Consider the following 20867-nt stretch of genomic DNA (forward strand, 5'->3'; position numbering starts at 1 on the left):
ATTGTTTGTATTATTCGTCACCATAAATGGGGTCCGACTCAAATCTGAAAATGTATTACGTCGACACATACCGGGAAGACACTTGATACTTCTCTTGTTCAACATAAGTACCCATTAAAAATGTCAAGAATGACACACTGGACATTTTTAACTCCGAGAGGTGCCTTTACTTATGCGAGTATGGTACAATCGTGACTCGAAAGCCCAGAAGCTGCAAGAATGTATGATACATTGTGTATCCGTTGTTCCCTAATAAAGATATATTTCATTGTCCCTTCGTTTCGATTACTTGATTCGGTTTGGCCCGTGGTCGTCTTGATCTTAAGTAATATTTATGGTTATTGTTAGGTCTTAAAGAGGTTAAAAGGCTCTGGGCTGTATTCAATATTAGAATTTAGTTACACGTAACATTTAATGACTGAATAAGTTTTCATAAAGGGATGCTGTTACACAAATTGGACAATTAATCATACTATGGAAGATATTTGTAAGGTCATTATCGCTAGGATATTGAATCCATTGGCTATAAATGCTTTCTCTACGAGCATGGGCACTTGGGCAGTTGTAATTTAGGCACACTTTCGAAATTAGAAATTAGAAATTAGAAATGTTTATTTGCCAGAATACGTTACAATAAGGTCTTAAAACAGTTTTAGTATCAGTATTCAGTCGACATAAAGCCAACATGCATCGACATCATAATAAATCATTAAATATTTGGGGGTAATCTTACACAGATTGACCTAGCCACAAACTAAGCAAAGCTTGTACTATGGGTACCAGACGACTATATTCATACATAAATAGGTAAATATATACTTTGTATATATTGTGGAATTACCCTTTCATTCCTCTTCTAATTTTAGAGACAGGGCATTTGCCCAATAGATGATAGGTATTGTGATATTACGAGTATTAATTAAATTTGCATTCTTAATTTTCTAACATCGCATGCATTTTATAATCACACTGTTGGCTGCTTACATACTTAGATGTATCTTATCAAACTGGGTCGAGCCTTGCACGGACAAACTGTTGTAATTTCCTCCTATATACCACCTTCAGCGGCAGTCCTTTGTTTTTACACATTCTAATATTTATTATATGAGTCCATTGTAAGGACATTTAGAACTATAGTTTAGTCTAACAACTAAGTAGGTCAGCAATTACAATCCAAATATTACATTAGTTCCGCTTTGACATGTCGATATAACAATGAAATGTTTTGTAAATCATCAAACTCTTTCGGATTTTATAACAAACGCATGCGTCAGTAGGTTTCTGACCATATACATAGATAGCTGTAATCGATTAGAGCTTTATTAACGTCGAATTAGGAAGCCGCTCAAGGATGATCTAAGTCAAGAGTTGGCCTCATCTGATCGTAGACATACGTTAACATTAGTAGTGTACGCTATAATAGGTTAGACTTACTTCAGTGCCCCTAGTGTAAATTTAGTCGATAGCGAAACGTGACGTACGCGTTAGCGTTAAGTCTCATTTTGTATAGGTTTTTGAACAGCGCGCCAAGCGGGACGTTTTGGAAAGTCTAAAATCTCATACAAAACGACACTTAACGCAAACGCGTACGTAACGTTTCGCTGTCGAAAATATTTACACTAGGGGTACTGATTTTAACGACTAGGTACTTGGATTTTTACGTTTAGGTGCATACCTTTGATTAAATATCATGCATCTGTTTGTTCAGCGGAAGTGGTTGGAATAAGTGTTTCATATTTCACTCTGCTGCACAAAGATTTGTCACACTGCAAGCAACGTGTGTAGGGTAACAAAGTGCAACATTATCTTAGCCGCCTATAATATGGCCGCCTTGTTATGTAATGTTTCGGTTTTGTTTGTTTTGTCTAAATAATTGTAATACTATTTCTAGATATATAAGTTATAATCATATGGACGTCAAGTTCGAAATAAAGTTATTTCAATTTAAACTTTTGAGCGCTGACGACTTCTAATTTCGCTAACATCAGGCGGTATCACTAAGAATAAAAACACTTTTAATTTTATTTATGTTGTAAAATAGTTATTTACGATACAAGTGCGAAAAACAGGAAATACGTAACGAGTGGCGATAAATTAAAACACGACCGAAGGGAGTGTTATAAATCGACACGAGTTGCGAATTATCTATTCGCACGTGTATCGTACAAAATTTTACAGTACATATGGCTCTTTAAAGTTTCGACATAGTTACATAATGTGCTAATTTACGCACTAGTGCGGAAAAGTAGCACCATATGTACTGTAAAATAGATTAATCACCACTATTTTACTAATATTCAAATTAAATTATTTTTAAACCGTACAGATAAGTCAAAATCGCTAAAGCGTTTAAATATAGAATAATTCATAAGACAAAAAATGGAGCATAAACCTCATATTTCTTAACGTTAAAAACATTTTTAACGTTAAGAAATATGAGGCCTCTCCAACTAGTGCAGGCTGGCAGTCAGCTCCACATATTTTTTTCTGATCTGAGTCTAAATGTGACATTTCTTCAACCAGAATCGCCACTTTTGACACTGACAGATTATCAATATACAATCATAATACGCCTCCCGTCCATTCCCGGATTAACACCCGCAGCTATGAATTGTCTTTCTACAACCATGATTTTTATATCATACGCTATTTCTCTTTCGCAAAGATAGAGGCACAAAACCAAAACATAAAGTTCATAACCACGCTCTATGCTGTGTGTATCGAGTTAATTTAGTCGATGAACTTCCTCAGGTCAAAAACAAGGTAATGCTTTTTAGCGTCTAGCCACATACCACAAATAATAGAATTCCGATCAACCGCAAATATTGATTCATTGTAATTTTTATTTATTTATTTTCCTCCCTTGAGACCAATTCATAATTCCTGTCATTCAAATGTTTTTTTTAATACACAAGGTAAACCGCGAAACCATGACTAAATATAGCGATACAACTAATTAGTTAATATTACTAATACCTTAGTTCTCGAATAAGTTAGTAACTTAGGGATGTCAGCAATAAGTAACTTAGTCAGACCGTATAAAACGTGCAATTATATCGTTACGCGGACGTCTACTTTGTCATTACAGGCGCTATAATAGCTTACGACTGCAATAAATATGAGATAAATTGACTTTGAATGCACAACGCTCAACGCATTTGTGTATCTAGTACCAATCGGCGCGTACAGATAACATCAAAGGCGGTCATAGTGATAAATGACAATTGCCTCGTCCTTTAACTACAATAAATACTCCATTGAGACACTATGATATTATTTCTCGCCTGCTTATAGTCATTAAGCGCTATTGTCAACAACTTGTTAGGCTATTTGAATTGAATGCCTCTACGAGTCTGTTATCGGTAGATTGATCTATTGATAATGGTGGCTAAAGAGCAAATCTTGTGCTCCGTATGACATTGGCGCCAATGCTTAGTCTTTACGCCAAGACATAGCTATTGGACATGGTATCATGGCCAAGTTAAATAAATTTGAGGACAATCTTGCACAGATCGATCTAGCCCCAAACTAAGCCCAGCTACAATAGTACAATGCCTCAAGGGCCTACCTGAAATTTAAGCTAATTATTAATTTAGTTTAATATTTGTACAGTTATTGTAATACGTCTGTATTACATGGTGTTTATTTAATCACCTGCAATAATTTACGGGGTGAATGTATAGGTCAAACTGAGCAACTTTTACTATGGGCCCAACCCCGAAATCTGGAAAAAAAATCGCTGTTTCATACATTTCGGCTTGTCTTTGACATTTTCTATGGGGGACTAAATTTATTTTTCGCGATTTCGAGATTGGTTAATTATTTCCGGTACCAAATAAACAGACTGTTATAATGGATATGTAAATAAATGTTTCTTTTTTTTATAGCACACAGCTTATACTACTTATTGTTAGTTATATAGATAAATATACATATGTATAAATACATTACAGTATTAAATATACATTAACATTACATCTATAACTCAGGAATAAATATTCGTGATCAACATAAACGGCCTTACCGGGATTCGAAACCGCGACCTCCTGCTTCGTGGTAATGACACATAATGACCTTTCATTACCGACTAGGATAGGAAGCCGTTATTATTATTCGTTCCTAGGTACTACATAAATATCTAAATTGTCCTATCTTACGAAACCTGGTCAAAACGGGATGCATGAATAATAATACAAAAAATATAAATATATTCCTAAAAATTAAAAATTCTGATATTTCATGTATATTCCTTTGAATCGATTCACTATATCAAGGTTTATACAGTACAAACACCCAGGTATAGTGCGTTATTAAACATCGTTTCAAACTACAGAAAATATATTATATCCGCTTGAATTTGGAGCAGCCCATGTGGGGAATCACCTCCACCTTAAGGTGGTTCGATTAGGTTACCCAAAGCTTAAACCTCACTAGATGGCGCCACAATTGCAAATTTTGAGTTTTAATTTTTTTGTGGAGTAGTCTTGGTATTTCTATACTGTAAATTATGTTTAGCGCACTCATTAAATAAATATTGAACTATTACAACAAACATTGAACACTTCATTGTACAAAAACTACCCCTTAATGTCGACAGAATGTTTCTTGACTCTATTTCTAAGTATCACTCACACATTCAAACAGTCTTACTGGGATCCTTGTAGTAGACAATTTGGCACAGCGTGAGTAGGCTTCAATAGCGTTGCGGTATGTACGTGGAAATACATGCAAGAGGATGTGGGTTCGAGACTCATAAAATTTTTTTTTGTTATCAGTATTATCAAGTAGGTACCTATTATTAATAAATTATTTTATGAGAAATATGAGCGTTTTCCATAAAAATATTAAAAATCTGATTCTCACACATCATGATATTTTTGGGTTCTTCCAACTCAGAATCACTAGCATAATCAATCCTCGTGTTAAAAAAACCCGAAAATTTGTATTGAAATTTTAGTTTTACATTGAAATTTCTTTCACACTAAAATGTGACGTAATGGTATGGATATTTTAGGATGTCTTTCTTTAATGCTAGGGTGGAGAAGAGTCTAAGTAGAATGAATCTAAGAAAGTCCAAATTTGTAAGTCAGATTTTCCGGTATTTTTTTCAAAAAAAAAAACGCTGTTTTGTTCTAAAATTAAAGCAATCCCTTACTGCCCAGCCTTTAAAAAAGTAGGTACTATTTTACAGTAGAATTAAAACATTTTTTTTACGATACATTTAATTAAATTACAGTGAGTTACAAAATTGCATGGCCTTCTATTTATAACCATTATAAAAAGAAATGAGATATTTACCATGTTTGTTTATATTATTGATTTCCCGATATTTTGTCACAACTAGAAGTTTCACACAATGCCTAGAGATAGAAAATTATTTATTTATTTTATTTATTGTCAATTTCATTCAACGGATCACATCATATCCAATTTATGTGTTTATGTATTGCATTGTTTTCTACCTAGTTGGTTATTAAATTCTGTTACTTCAATAATCTTTATCTACATAAAATATACCAACGAAAGTTTAATAAAGTATATATTAAAATGAAGTACACAAAATCAGGAATTACATATGACAATATCATTCAAAATCGCCTCCTCTGGCTTTGACACAGGCCCTCAAACGACGAGGCCAGTCATCAATAGCGGCACGCACGATTGTCATGTCTAATTCCGTCACTGTCTTAACTATGGCCCGCTTGAGGGAGTTAAGATTTGTGTGGGGTTTAGCACAGGCTTTCTCCTCAATAACCTGCTATATGGCATAATCCAGGGGGTTAAGGTCCGGGCTGGAGGACGGCCAGTCTTCGTGGGCAATAAAGTCAATTTTGTTCCTTCGAAACCAGGCTTGAGTTGTTTTTGTCTTATGTGCAGGAGCTGAGTCCTGTTCAAAGATCCATGGCTGGTTTTGAAATAGGGTGTGGCTTAAGGGCTTCACTATTGGTTCGAGAACGGTTTCCAGTTTCCGGTTTTCACACCTTTTTCACAGAAATGAATCTGTGTTAGCCCTGAGTATGACACACCCAAAATCATGTTTGGCGGGTGCCCACATTTGTGCAACGCAATAGAGTTGTTTCCATCTACAAATCTTAGGGCATAATTGTATCCCAAAAAATTTTTTGGATTATACGAACATGTTAAACTACTTTTAGGGGACCTGTAATGACCATATTTTTGTAAATATTGAATTTAAAATATCTTTTGGCACACGTCACGTGACCAAACTCGAAACGTCATTGAAGATTCTGATGACGTCACAACTCTCGGATTGACACTGTTGACAGTTAGGCGATTAACAACAAATGACAAATATCAGTTGACAGTTCGTATCTTCTACGTGTGTATGTAGTTATGTGTCAAACCATAAACTGTGACGTCACACAATTTTCAAAGAGCGTTTTGGGCGCGAAACCATCTTTTAAAATATATTTTGTTAATTTAACATATTTAAAGCCGTTTTTAGTATAAAAGCTGAATTTTGAGGCAACTTTTAGTTAATATAGAAAGTAATACAAGCATTTCAAAAAATTGGAATACGATTCTCTTTTAGGCCCCAATTCATTATAGATACGACGAGATAAGCGTTATGTGTGGTATATAATTATAGCTCACAAATCCACCACATTATGTCATTTTTTATTTTTTCGGTAGCATTTGTTTTAACGGAAATAAAGAGGTTGCAAATCAAGTAACAGAACTTCAGAACAGATATCATTTGATATTTACCAGTCGCTTTTCGGTGAAGGAAAACATCGTGAGGAAACTGGACAAATCCCAACAAGGCTTAGTTTTACCCTCTGGGTTGGAAGGTCAGATGGCAGTGGCTTTCGTAAAAACTAGTGCCTACGCCAAATCTTGGGATTAGTTGTCAAAGCGGACCCCAAGCTCCATTGAGCCGTGGCAATATGCTGGGACAACGCTAGGAAGAAAGAAAGAAATCGAGTAACAGAACTTAGTAACCAACTAGGTATAATAGTTATGATGTAAATGTCCATATCATGTTGGAGTCATATATGTATTAGCCAACTAATTATTCAAGATCAATACACTTAGCTCCCTTAGGTATTCGCCTAAGTACAATCTCGGGCAAAATTGAGTTTTATAAAAGTGAACTAGTTTCTAGGTCATATTTTCTATGAATTGGTCATTTTTGTAGACTCCAATTACAGTTACACTTTTCCTGGTTTTTCGCGGACCAGAATATCGATGATTTTTGTAACTTGATTTAGACGTTGCTATCATTTTCAATCCAAAAACACATAAAATCACAATTCAGAACATGCGGCAGCTTTGTTTTCTATCAAGTACCTCAAGCACCAGGGCGGCTACCGGGAAAATCGAAATTCGTCAATTTCGGGCATTTTTCTCTGTCACTCTAATTACGTCTTAGTGAGAGTAAAAGAGAAAGATCCCCACAATTTGCGAATTTAGGTTTTCGCGGTAGGCCCCCAGGTCCTGTCAAGTTTCAGCAGTGTTGCCAGGTGAGCGGAAGAGAATTATCGTACTTGAGTGTCAATATTATTGTACCGTTGAAAAAAATATCGTACGCCAATCAAAAAGGCAGCCCCTAAAAATGTCTTGCAAAATAAGCTTAAACTTCCAATTAATAATAAAAAAAAAGACAATTTTCGTCTAAATTGCGCCAAAAATCTGTTTATGTTTGTGTATTTTTGGGATAGACTCAAACGGTATACAGGAAATTGTGACATTTTAAACTTTAAACTTACACCAAGGAGCCGAACACCCAAAAGATACTAATTTTAGCCTATTTCTGAGAGAAAGTTCATATTTTGCTTCAAATTACTAGACTTTTAAGGTGGCATCATCCAAGGGCTGAAATTATAGTACTTTAGTGTACGATAATGCTCTTTGGAACATTACGTCATACCGGGGCCCAAATTATCGTACATATACGACAATTATCGTACGCCTGGTCACACTGAGTGTCAGTGTCGACAGAGTCAGCTAAAAACGCGTCAAACATCGCAACGTCGCGCCGATGCATGGAGTGGCAACGCCGCAATGTATTTGTACACGACATTTGTCACACACACATGAGTAAAATTTATGAAAATATTACGTTGATTATTGCATGATTTCTGTATGAAACAAAGTTTTTCTATTAATTTAGCGCAAATGAATATTCGAAAGTAGATAGATGCGCAACTATTTATGTAATAATATTGTGTAATTAATTAATAAATAGCGATTGTTTTTTGTATGAAAATCGAACCACCTTAAAGAAAACCACAATAACAATGCTAGGTAAATAATTATAATCCGTGCTCACACTCACTATATACTCGTATATCGTATGTGTTATATTTCTGATAGTGAGTAAGGTTCTCAGAGCTCCCTTGTACACACTGCATTGCCAGCCTACATTTGTCTATTAATACAGTTAATACAAATATGCAAATGGCGCCTATGACTACGCTATAGTTGACAGCGTCCATGTGTAGTTAGTACGAGTATCTAGTTGTCAGCTGACTGATGAGCTGCAGTGTTAGTTAGACATACGTCGTAGAAAAAAATAATTAGTACTTAAATCGATATAAAATTCAGATATTCTACTTATATACCATTCACGATCGCAGTCTAGCAATTGTTGTCAGTACCTAACTTATTCATTCTTCTTCATTCGATTACGCAGCTGCGTTTAGGTTTAAAGTTATTATTGACCGTGTCCTTTTGGATACTCCAGCAATATAAGAAAAAAGATATTTTTACTTTCCAGGAAAAAAAAAACGTAAAACCCAGTCGCTGACTCGGCGGATTTTAAACTTTGCAACAGGCAAACATGTTCGAAAACTGAGGCTTTGACCGGACAACAATGCTTAATCACTAAACTACATCGGTGACATACCATCTTTGGCAATATACACGCTGAGTTTGCTTTGGCCTGAGTATGGATGCGTCATCGGAAGACGCAGGAAGTATACCTCAAGACGTATTCAGAAATATTAAATATGATACTAACTTGATTCCTGTATCGTGTTGTAGCGCTCATCAGCTGCGCACTACATGTGTGTAGACGCGAGAGATACTGATGTTGAAATAAAATTTATATCAAATTTAGCGTATAAGAACCGGGATCTTTGCGGAGCAAAACACTTGATGCTGAGCCGCCCACGACGCCGCCTCCGGCGAGATGGATATATGTTTGAGAGATCAGGATACCATCAGTGGGCCGTCATGTATAATAAGTATAAGAAAATATGGAACCATAAAATCCTTATCCCTACCCTAAATTCCAAATATATCGGAACACCTTTAAATTACTTAATAACTCAAATTAGTTGCAAGACTTGCAAGTTACCACCATTTATCTGATGCTGACTGTACTTAGATAAATAATTTCAACTAGTTACACAATATTGCCTTCATTTCTATTACATAAACGGTGAAAACTATCTGTTACTAAATACCTAGTACCTACCAATACAATAGAAACCAGGTACATTGCATATCTCACATTGGTTTGGTTGAAAGTGGATTCGCAAAATTTTGTAGTATAAATAAAACTACTAACTAACTACTAACTAGCTTTTCGGTGAAGGAAAACATCGTGAGGAAACCTGCATACATCTGCGAAGAAATTCAAGGGTGCATTGTATGTGAAGTCCTCAATCCGCATTGGGCTAGCGTGGGGACTATAGCCCGAGCCCTCTCGCACATGAGAGGAGGTCTGTGCCCAGCAGTGGGACGTATATAGGCTGAATTATTATATTATTATTATTATTATTAATAAGAAATGAGTTGCCTATAATAAAACGATTCATTATTAAGATTTATAACACATTACATTTACGAAAATTCGGAGCTTTACAAATAAGTGCCTGAATGCATTTATGCAGCCGTATATATACGGCTTTGGAAATGTATGCCGTTGCCGTGTTAATGTTTTGATTTGGAACCCCCCCCCCCCCCCCCCCCCCCCCCCCCCCAGCGATGTGATTCAAAGTCTGGTCGATGTAGAACCGAGAAGAAAGCAATTAAAACATTTTACTGCTTATTGTTTAGTTCCCTGCGCGCTCATATCAAATGTTACAACTGGCTTATGCAATATCATTTTGTAAACACGACCCCATTCACATTATGCACAAGGTTTATATTAACTGACCTGATTTATGCTTTAAATAAAAATATTTATCGTTACTTTTTCCGATTTCCATTCGTCTGTTACGCATAAAATAAAATGACCTTCAAGATTACGATAAAGTTTCCGGAGATGTTATTAAATCGTCATTTTATTGTTTGTCAATAGTACACATTTAGAGGATGATTTTAGCTATTGAAAACGTGCCAAGTTTCTTGCTACCTGATTGATGGACGTAATCGCATTTCACGGGAAATAGTGGGTGATTTGATTACTAAAACTTGTTTAGTCACAAGTAGTGAATCATACAAATAAACGTTACTCGGCTTAACTCTGTCCTGTACCATCATCGCCACCGCATCAAGTATTAGTTACGGTGTCTGTAACAAAGATTAAAGAACATGAGAATTCATATTAAGAGTTCTGGGAAGTGTTTTTAGCAACTTAAAGGATAACCAGTCTGTCAAAACTTTTAGATTTTAGCTGCTCTTAAGACCAACAGCGTTAATATAAACTACATTTGGTTTCTGACAGCATAGATAAGAACAGTAAGAATAGGTACTTTCGTTCAAGACAAAGAAAAACTACGTAAAATTAGTTAATTTGTTGGGGCGATGCCTCAGATAATTACAAAATATGGAAATAAATACAACACAAAATAAATAAATATAACTGCGACATAGGTATTATTTATTTAACCTTTATTGTACAATACAATAAAGTGCAAATGGCAGACGTACAAATGCCTTAAAGCATTCTCTACTAGGCAACCTTTGGGTTAAACAAAAACTTACAATTGGTGCGAAAAACAAATCAGTACAGTGAGATAAAAGTCATTATCTAAATAATACTATTATCAATATACATAGGTACAGTCAGCATCAAAAGTAGCGAATCAAACAAGGTTTCAAAAGTATCTACCATTCTGTGACTTTGTTCTATATGTATGTAGAACAATGAAGGCGTTAAAAAATATACTTTTGAACATAAATTTTATGGTTTTATCAATATTTGGAAAAGTTATCCGGAATATCAGATACTTTTGGAGCGTTGTTTCATCCGCTACTATTGATGCTGACCCTACATGGCGTAATAAATATGTTAGGTACTTAACTTTTAAATATCCTAGACCGAATCGCACCTTCAGAATCAGAATCAGAAATATTTATTGTGCAAACTGTGTAGGTACAAGAATATGACTATTAGGTACATTTTTTGATGAGTATCAACAGTTTTACCCTTCTCGGGCATACAATTATTTTTAACTTAAACTAGTTTTTAATATTTTATCTTAAACTATATTTTAATATACATTTAGGTTTACATAGACTTTGTCTATGAAAAAGTTTTTTAAGCATCTTTTAAAAGTATTTCCTTCGAGGCTTTTTATTTCGTTTGGCAGATGGTTGAAGACATTAATAGCAGATATGAACGTACTTTTTTTATTATATTGTGATCTGATATTTTCTTTGCATGAACGCTTTGTGAAATATTCAGGGTGTTTTTTTACAAATAGGCTTAATTCTAATATATAAATGCTGGTAAGGGTCAAAAAGCGCTTCTCCCTAAACACTTCACGTAGCGATTCATCCACGTACATTCTAAAAACAGTTTTTAAGCATCTTTTCTGCTATATAAATGTTTTATCAACATCAACAGAATTTCTCCAAAAAATTACTACGTACGTAAGTAATGGGTAGACTGTTCCATAATATGCACTGATAACAATTTTTTCGGAGCAAGTTTCTGACAATATCGATAAAGCATAGCATCTATTAGATTTTTTTTTTATTTATCTCATTTATATGCGCCTTCCAATTTAAATGTGTATCTATTTCAACGCCGAGAAAACCAACATGGCTTACGTCATCTACTGACGTATTCGCATTTGACGCTACAATAGATTCAGGCACAGTTTTATAATTTCTAAATTGTATAAGTTTAGTTTTATCTAGGTTGACATGGAGGTTAAGACTGTTTAGCCATTTTAAAATGTTTGTTAGTACACTATTTATATGTTCTTGCATGTTTTCATATGTATTTTCATTTGAGAACATACACAGCGATAAAGTATCTCGCGATGTTAATTTTAGTTTGCCACTGGCTGTTAAGTATGGTATGGAGCAAGGTAGCTACTATGTAATTTCATGTACAACGTCAAAAAGATTTATTTCAAAACGATGCGTTTCAAATTGTTTAATATTCTAGACATCTTAATTAAATTTCTCTCCATTGACCAGGAAACGAGGGCACTTTCCCGCCAGCCGGACTATATAGCCTATGATATATTTATTACTAGATAAATTACATTTATTACATCTATCCTATATCGATTTCGTAAAATGAACGCAGCATTTCTACGTCGTCGCTGTGGCCAACCACGCACCTGTAAACTTTATATTGGATACAGAAGTTTGTTTATTGACTTTTGCTTCCATTCCAATACAAGGACATACATTTATTTGTTTGTTTAATCTTTATTGAACAATTTCGAATTGCGGACTTAATGCCTTAAACCAAAAACCAACCAACCCAAACCCAAACCAAACCAACCAGAAAGATTAAGTAGGTGACTTTAGATGAATATTAAGCTATATGAATAATATATTATTATAATTTATTAGTATGTAGGTATGTATTATATTGTTTGCGTCTTCATTTTGTTGAATTATATGTATATCGGCACTACCCGTTCAATGTTGTAAGTTCATAGTTTCCTGCTACCCAAAGGTTGTCTGGAAGAGATCGCTTCTTAGCGATAAGACCGCCTGTTGTTACCTAACTTTTACGTGTTTTTTCATTTCCTGTCTATTTTTAAATGTTTGGAGCACAATAAAGAATATTTACTTACTTACTTACACTCATACTTGTAAATGTAGTATTTGTATTTACCTAGTGTTGATTATTAAGAGGACGATGAAGGAACTTAAATCTGAAACTTTGAATAAGTCAACATCGACAGTTTGTGGATATATGTAAATAGTTTTTTTTTTTAATCAGTACCTCTAGTGTAAATATTTTCGACAGCGAAACGTGACGTACGCGTTTGCGTTAAGAGTCATTTTGTATGAGATTTTTGACTTTCCAAAACGTCCCGCTTGGCGCGCTGTTCAAAAACCCATAGAAAATGAGACTAAACGCAAACGCGTACGTCACGTTTCAAAATCGAATTTATTTACACTAGGGGTACAGAACTGTCGCTGTAACATGACAATATTTGAGGTGCATTGAGGTAGCCTCGAAAATGGGATCGAAGGTCAAATAAACGAGTTCTCGTCACTATAACTGCTATAAGCAATAATCAAGACAACTTACAACACCTTTAAGGGTTCATGTCGTTCAAAGGGTTAAAGTATTTTCAGAGAGGTACTTAACTTACGCTACATTTCGCGCACACTAGCAATTAAGATTTATATCGGCCCCATAAAGTTAACCAAGAACTGAAATAACGTACGGTTCTCGCACCCGCGCGTGGTATATTGACAATGAATGATTAGCTCTAGCGTCTACAGTTGGGTTTACCTGTACCATTTTCCACATAAATAGACTGTTTCCTTACGTTCAGGAGCCGCTGTTATTCAAACAATTTCGTAATTAAACTGGGGAAGTGCTCGGTACACATTGCTCGCGGAAATAATACGTTTAAATGATTAGTAATGTGGAAGAACAATATTTGCAAGTTTCCAGATACGGTAGAAACTAGAAAGCTTTACATAACTATTCATCATTAGGGAGTAATGAGGATCCGAACTTTTCAAATATGTTTTGAACTTGATTTGACATTGATAAAGCCCGGAATTTTGGGTGCAAATTGTGGGGAGAGAACAAGACTATTTTATCGATGTTATCGACAATACGTTAGTTTTTTTATTACTCTAATAACACCTCAAGCGATAAATATCAAACTATCCGATACTTACGTACTAATTTCAACGGTCAGTGATGAAAAAAATCGAAAGTCGAAATATAAGTTTAATCCGTTTAAATTGATTTATTGAAATGAGTATAATTACGAAAACTAACTTTATATTTTATAACTAGAAAAAAGATGACTCATTCCTGTTATTTTATTTAAATAAATTAACCGCAGTGGTACAGTAACAGTGATAACATCGATAAAAAGCGTTGCTCTCTCCCTACAATCTGTCAATAGCCGCACCCAAAATTCTGGGCCCTAGACATAACATTACTTAGTACAACAATACTGCTGTGAGCAATGTTAAATCAATGTCAAATCAAGTTGTAATGAGACTAATGAATAAGTTTTTGCTAAAAAAATATATTTTTGGTACAAGTTTTTATCGTTGACTGTACTTTTCTTTCCGCAGGCAACTAATATTCATCAAGACAATTCTAAAAAACTCAAACACAGTTAGGTTGCGTTGTTTTATCACTGAGTTCATATGGCCATCTCCTGTCTCCATCATCAGATTAGCTCGGTGGTACCATAATATTGCATTGTCACCCGACTTATATATGCAAAATTTTAACCTCATTGGAAGATTTGGAAGTCGTAAAATGGGTTAAACTTGCAAGATTTGACCCGTACAAATACATATACGTAATTACCTATATAGACTTACATTACAAGTTAAATAAAAACTTGTGAAAAATTAAAATTCATTTATTGAATGTATATATCCTACATATAACATACATAATTATATACATAGCAAATTATATATTATATACTTACTTTTATTATATTAGTTTCATTTTATTTTATGTGTAATTAGTATAATTATAATTCTTATAACATCATTTCGTTTGTATATACATGATTTAATAATAAATAAATTACATATTATTTACTATAAGTAAGTAGTATTGTGAGATTATTTAGTGAGTTGGTCACAAAAATATCGCAATTAGTCAATGAAATCTTTGAAAATAAAACCTATTTCAGTATTTGCCTAACGAACGTTTGAAAAAGTGGGAGGTTCTGACGATTTAATCAATATTATTGTATTTAAATCTTATTTTACAAATAATTCATTATATTACTAATAAGGACTCATAGAGGTCGTCTTTTGTTAGAATATCTTAGAACTTAATTGCAAGAGGCTTCACTTTGATTAATTGGCCATAAGTCCTCTATTCAGTAAAAGGGACTGGGGACAATTACAGTAATATCTAATGTCGCACTGTAGACATTCCCTATCTTAGTGATTCGGCGATAAAATGAAGGCCACAGACACACATATAAACAGACTTCGCATACCATATTTGACACTGATTTCATGACATGACATGGTTTAGTAGATATTAAATAAACGTGTTTAACAATAAGCATCCTTAGGCTTAAATGTGACTTATAACTACCACAAAAAATAATTTTTAGTTAATTTTAATGCTATGAAACCAGGATTAAAAGAGTGACCCAGGCGACTGTAACCATGGCTATTCGTGACAAAAAAAGTAGATTCACTCACGAAATTATTTGGAGAAGTATCAAATAGTACATTACTATAGAGGACGGGAAACAAAGGGTTGCAGGCCAAATAAATATAGACGGCCGAGCGTAGCGAAAAATTTTGCTTGTAGGTTTTTTAAGGTTGAATGCCAAGACGTGCCATAATTTGACGTTTAAAAACAAAAGAAGGTTGCCTTACAGGCCTAGGTGTGTAAGTCTGTATGAAATTCCTTTACATATCATCTTCACTCATCTCACCTGATATGTGCTATTTCCGGACCTAATTTGAAGTAAGTAACTAAGTAAGTAACATTTCATTACAAGTATGAGAAATATATTTTTACAGCTCCAATTTATTTTTTGTACAGTGAACTGAGAAATTATGAATGAATTCATTTAAAAGTCGCCATGCAATTTTACGGCTGATGGTACTTCTCAGGTACATACATGTCTCTGGATTCGGAGATAAAGACAAGACTAACGAGCTTTCTTTTGTTCCAGGTGACGGCCCCGAAGTTCCCGGTGGTGATTAAGATAGGGCACGCGCACTCCGGCGTGGCCAAGGTGAAAGTGGACTCGGTGGCCGACTTCCAGGTACATTTTTATATTATAGGACATTATTACACACATTGACTAAGTCCCACAGTAAGCTCAATAAGGCTTGTGTTGAGGGTACTTCGACTACGATATATATAATATATAAATACTTAAATACACAGAAAACACCCATGACTCAGGAACAAATATCCATGCTCATCACACGAATAAATGCCCATACCAGGATTTGAACCCGGAACCATCGGCTTCACAGGCAGGGTCACTACCCACTAGGCCAGATCGGTCGTCAAATGGTTTATTTTGAAGTAGCTACGTTGGCCGTTTACGCCACTCATGCGTGTTGGAAGCTTTCTGATAGTTAACTGTATAGAGATATTAGAGATATGGGTACTTATTGTTTTCTCTGCTGATAAATCCTTGTATCTACTGACTTTCTTTGGAGCCACCGTTTACTTACTAAGCTCGACAATACTGTTAAATATATACAATATCTATTTGCATAGTATAGTTGGAAAAAAAACTAGCGCCTACGCCAATTCTCGGGATTAGTTGCCAAGTACGGATCCCAGGCTCCCATGAGCCGTGGCATAATGCCGGGACAACGCGAGGAAGAATAAGAAGACAGTATAGTTGGAAATACAAGGAAAGTATAAATAAGCAGGAGGTAAGCAAAAATCCGTGCCACATTAAAGTTCATGCCATACTAATTTATTAAGTCACACTTGGAATCTTTTCGTTTGTATTGTACTGTAAAGCGTGCCAATAAAATAAATTATACCATTCATCTAAGTATCATTCTTATGTCATTGTATGTTTGAATTGGCCTGTAGGTCAATTTGTGTAAGATTTTCCCATAATTATTTGTTATTATCAAGACAGGATTGAGCAACATAAGATTTTTACTTTCAACCGATGTCGCCAATTTTTTTGTGATAAACGTACCGTGTTAAACTTTTGAGCAAGATTAATCTGACGCGTCATCCAGATTTATCTTTATCCGTAAGATTGAGTAGGTATGGTGAATTTTTGTTCTGGATTGTCGAATGTCTTATAATAACGATTACAAATTCGGTACTTAAACTTAGGTTAAATCTTATATATTATTACATATAACTTTAAAAAATTAAATGCATTACGAATATTTTGGAAAGTGGGGTAAGTAAGTAAGTAAGTAAATATTCTTTATTGCACCACAAAGAAGACAAATTTAAAAAAACAGATTTACAATGTAAAGAAAGGTAGCAACAGGCGGTCTTATCGCTGTAAGCGATCTCTTCCAGACAACCTTAGGGTAGCAGGTGGGGTGAAACGTGTTGCCGGTTTTATTTAAGACTAGTCTCGTTAGGACACATGAATTAATTGTGTAATTTCTGAATAATATTTGAATAGTGTAATTTCCGACCCTTATGGCCGCGTGGTCCGACAGTCTTCAGGTCAGACGACAAGGAATTTTAATTCCTCGCTATTCGATCACTCGGACTATAGGGAATATTACATTCTTCGTAGTTCGACTGTCGAATGACGAGGAATTGTAAATACCTTATATTACCTTGTCATATCACAGTCAGTGTAACTGTATCTTGTATCTTTTTAATTAGTTATGTCAATCAATTATGTCATTGCTGATCGGCTTTTATCTCCATATTCCAGGACATAGCTGGGGTGGTGGCCATGCTCGGCTCCTACTGCACGGTAGAGCCCTACATCGACGCCAAATACGATATACATATTCAGAAAATTGGCACCAACTATAAGGCATTCATGTAAGTTGCAATTTAAACAACTTTAGTAAAAACTTTAACCCGACCACGGTCTTTCATGTCGGCCGTCTCCTTTTCGAATGTTATTGAAAAATGTTTTTTTGTTTTTAATAAACTAAAAAAGGAATTGATTGGTGCGTCATTTCCCAAAAGATTTTACGCTACGGACACGGTACGACGGTAGCTACATATGTTCAAGTTGTCATAAGTTTCCAAAAGAATCTAAAAGTCTTCGGAAATAGAAAATTTCGATGCATAAATAGGGGAAATTTCCGAAATTTTGTAAAGCTTAATACATAATAAGGATACAAACATAAACACGCCCATTGCACAAGTTATTAAAATCATAACCCTACGTTTTACTTTTGTGTGCACAAGGGCCCTTACGAATACCCTTTGACAAATTGACATACCGTAAAATGTAACTTCTTAATGTACATATACTCGTACCTGGGACCATTTTGTACCACAGATGGAACGCTTATGGACTTAAAAGTTATGAACAAGGAACCAAACGAAAGGCTAAACCTTTTAAACCCTATCTTATCAAACATTTAAGTACATTGTAAAACGATCCAAATTATCTCGTAAACACAATACAAATATACAAATTGCAAGCATTTCCCTGACATAAAGCGGTGGGCGGTAAAATATAATAATATCGTACTTTACGCCTACAGGAAATATATAAATGTATTCCGTTCTAAACACAGTAAGCAATCGGGTTGACTAGGCGTTTTTATTACGAGCTTGTGTTTAGATTCGGTCTTCGAGCTTTCAATTACTGCGGCCGGTTTTAATTTAATTTACTTTTAATTATCGGCTCAAGTTGAATTGATCTAAACACGATTGCGTGGCACTAGCAGTGCCTGGTACCGCGTATTAAATCGGTAAAACTATTACTAATTCTACTAGCAGTTAGAATTCTGTAATTCAATTGTTTTTTTTTTGTTGAAATGATGTATTAGTTAATTTAAATGGTTCAGTTTATTTAAAATACAAGTAAAGTATAACAAGAGCGTTTAGAAAATATGTGTGATAGCCTAAATAAAAAGGGATAGAATGTGAGAGACAAAGAGGACTTTTAATGTGATATATTAAGAACAAAAGATAAGAAGGTATTCGTGCAAAGTATCGTGAATTCATCCATTTTGCCCTAGAAATCCTGTTCCTACATAAAACATAACATATTATTATAAAAAAGTCAGTTTAAGGCGCTGATATTTTATAATGTTTGGGGATACTAGCGCGAATTACTTAATTACTTTTTTTAATCAATTCCATTTATAACGCTTCTACATTTTGCTTTTGCTTGATTGGTTACGACATTTGTTACTCTCTAGGGCAAAGGACGCTTCGGACGATAGAGTACTTACCTAATAAAAATACACATTCATATTTGTAAATTACATATATTGGAATCTTTCTTTGTTGATAAATATAAAATATAACATTAATAACATGTATCTGATCTTTAACTGCCAATTGTATTGACTTGTACTGTGTTTATTTCTAGGCGCAAGTCTATATCGGGCAACTGGAAGACAAACCAGGGCTCGGCCATGCTGGAGGCTATCGGCATGAACGATCGGTACAAGATGTGGATCGATGAGGTAACTTATAAATACTATCTCACAAACAATCTTTCCTTAACACGCCTTGATCAAAAGATTTCGATCTTGATTGATCAACTACTGAAGCTGAAGATGATCAAAGTAACCAAAGTACCAAAGTGATTAAGCGTTGTCAGCATAAAAACAATGATTTGATGAATGTAGGTAACGAGAATCATATTAATATTCGTGCCAATATTGTCTGGGATATTGACAAAAAAATTCAGTTTTATTATTATTATTATTGGTATAAGCCGTGCCTGCTGTCGAACAATCTATAGCGGGTATTAATAGTGTAGAAATAAGTGTTTTAGAAATATTAAAAGAAATGAAACATAAGACCTTATCTTTGCATTCGGAAGTTAAGTAGAGGCAAAGCAAATTTTTGATGCCTACCTACACACTCTGGCTTGATAAAACAATGTAGTGTCCGTTTGCGTGTGAGTGTGAGGTGTGCTAACAACTGTTACCAGGCCGTCACAAAAGACCGCAATAGTATTTTATACAATCGTGATACAATAGTCAGTCTATTCAGTCGAGTACCGTGTTTAGTACACGAAGCTTGCTGAGCTTGATTATACCACTATTGAACTAGCTCGCGTGTTTTACTACAGTATACATTACTTTTCCTACGCATTATGCAAAATAATATTCTTTCTACAATAAAACCTAAAACATAAATAAATAATTATACAAAATTAGGTAAGTAAGTATCTCAGTAGTATATGAATATTACTCATGAAATAGTCGCACGTTGAAGTCTTTTCCACTGGACCGCGCCGCCACGTGATGGGTCAATTTCATTATAGTTGTCTACAGCGTTTGCGTATGAATATTGTAGTTGAGTTTTGGGAGCTCATATATGAAAAGTACGCAATTACGGTTTGGTATACAAAATCATAATTCAACCATTACAGTCGACGGGTAGAAAAATAATCCTATTAGAATTAGGTGAGTTACCAAGCATCTGCCACCTAACTTTTTATTTACCCTAGAACAAAAATTTTGTTTACCCTAAAATCTTTCCTTTTTACACACGTTTTTAGACTAAGATGAGTGAAAGATGACCCTTGTGTACAGGTCAGCGAGATCTTCGGTGGACTGGAAGTCTGTGCCCTAGAACTGGTGGTGGGCAAAGACGGACGCGAGCACATCATCGAGCTCAACGATTCGGCCACTTCCTTCATGGGCGACTCACAGGAGGAGGATCGCCGCCATCTTGCCGACCTCGTCTTTCAAAGGATGCAGGTGTGTAGTATTTGACTTTCCCGCAAACGGAACAATGGTGTTATGGACATTTTTGATGCATGCGCGGAGCTGAAGCGAAGTCAATACATAGATGCTCTTACACAATTCAAAGAAACACAAGGGGTTCACCGAGCGGATGCTATCTTGCTCGTGTCATGGGAATGGGACGCACA

General features: G+C 35.0%; 1 protein-coding gene across 1 annotated transcript in view; it reads left to right on the forward strand.

Moving 5' to 3' along the window:
* LOC133533589 (synapsin-like) overlaps positions 1-20867 on the forward strand; it is a 117132-nt gene that overhangs the window by 91617 nt on the left and 4648 nt on the right. The window contains exons 10-13 of the mRNA XM_061872590.1: positions 16017-16109; positions 17724-17836; positions 19350-19446; positions 20527-20694. Of these exons, the coding sequence (XP_061728574.1) occupies positions 16017-16109; positions 17724-17836; positions 19350-19446; positions 20527-20694 (471 nt within the window). The remainder of the gene's footprint in view (positions 1-16016; positions 16110-17723; positions 17837-19349; positions 19447-20526; positions 20695-20867) is intronic.

This window comes from Cydia pomonella, unplaced genomic scaffold (assembly GCF_033807575.1).
Source record: "Cydia pomonella isolate Wapato2018A unplaced genomic scaffold, ilCydPomo1 PGA_scaffold_183, whole genome shotgun sequence".
In the NCBI taxonomy this organism is placed as follows: Eukaryota; Metazoa; Arthropoda; class Insecta; order Lepidoptera; family Tortricidae; genus Cydia; species Cydia pomonella.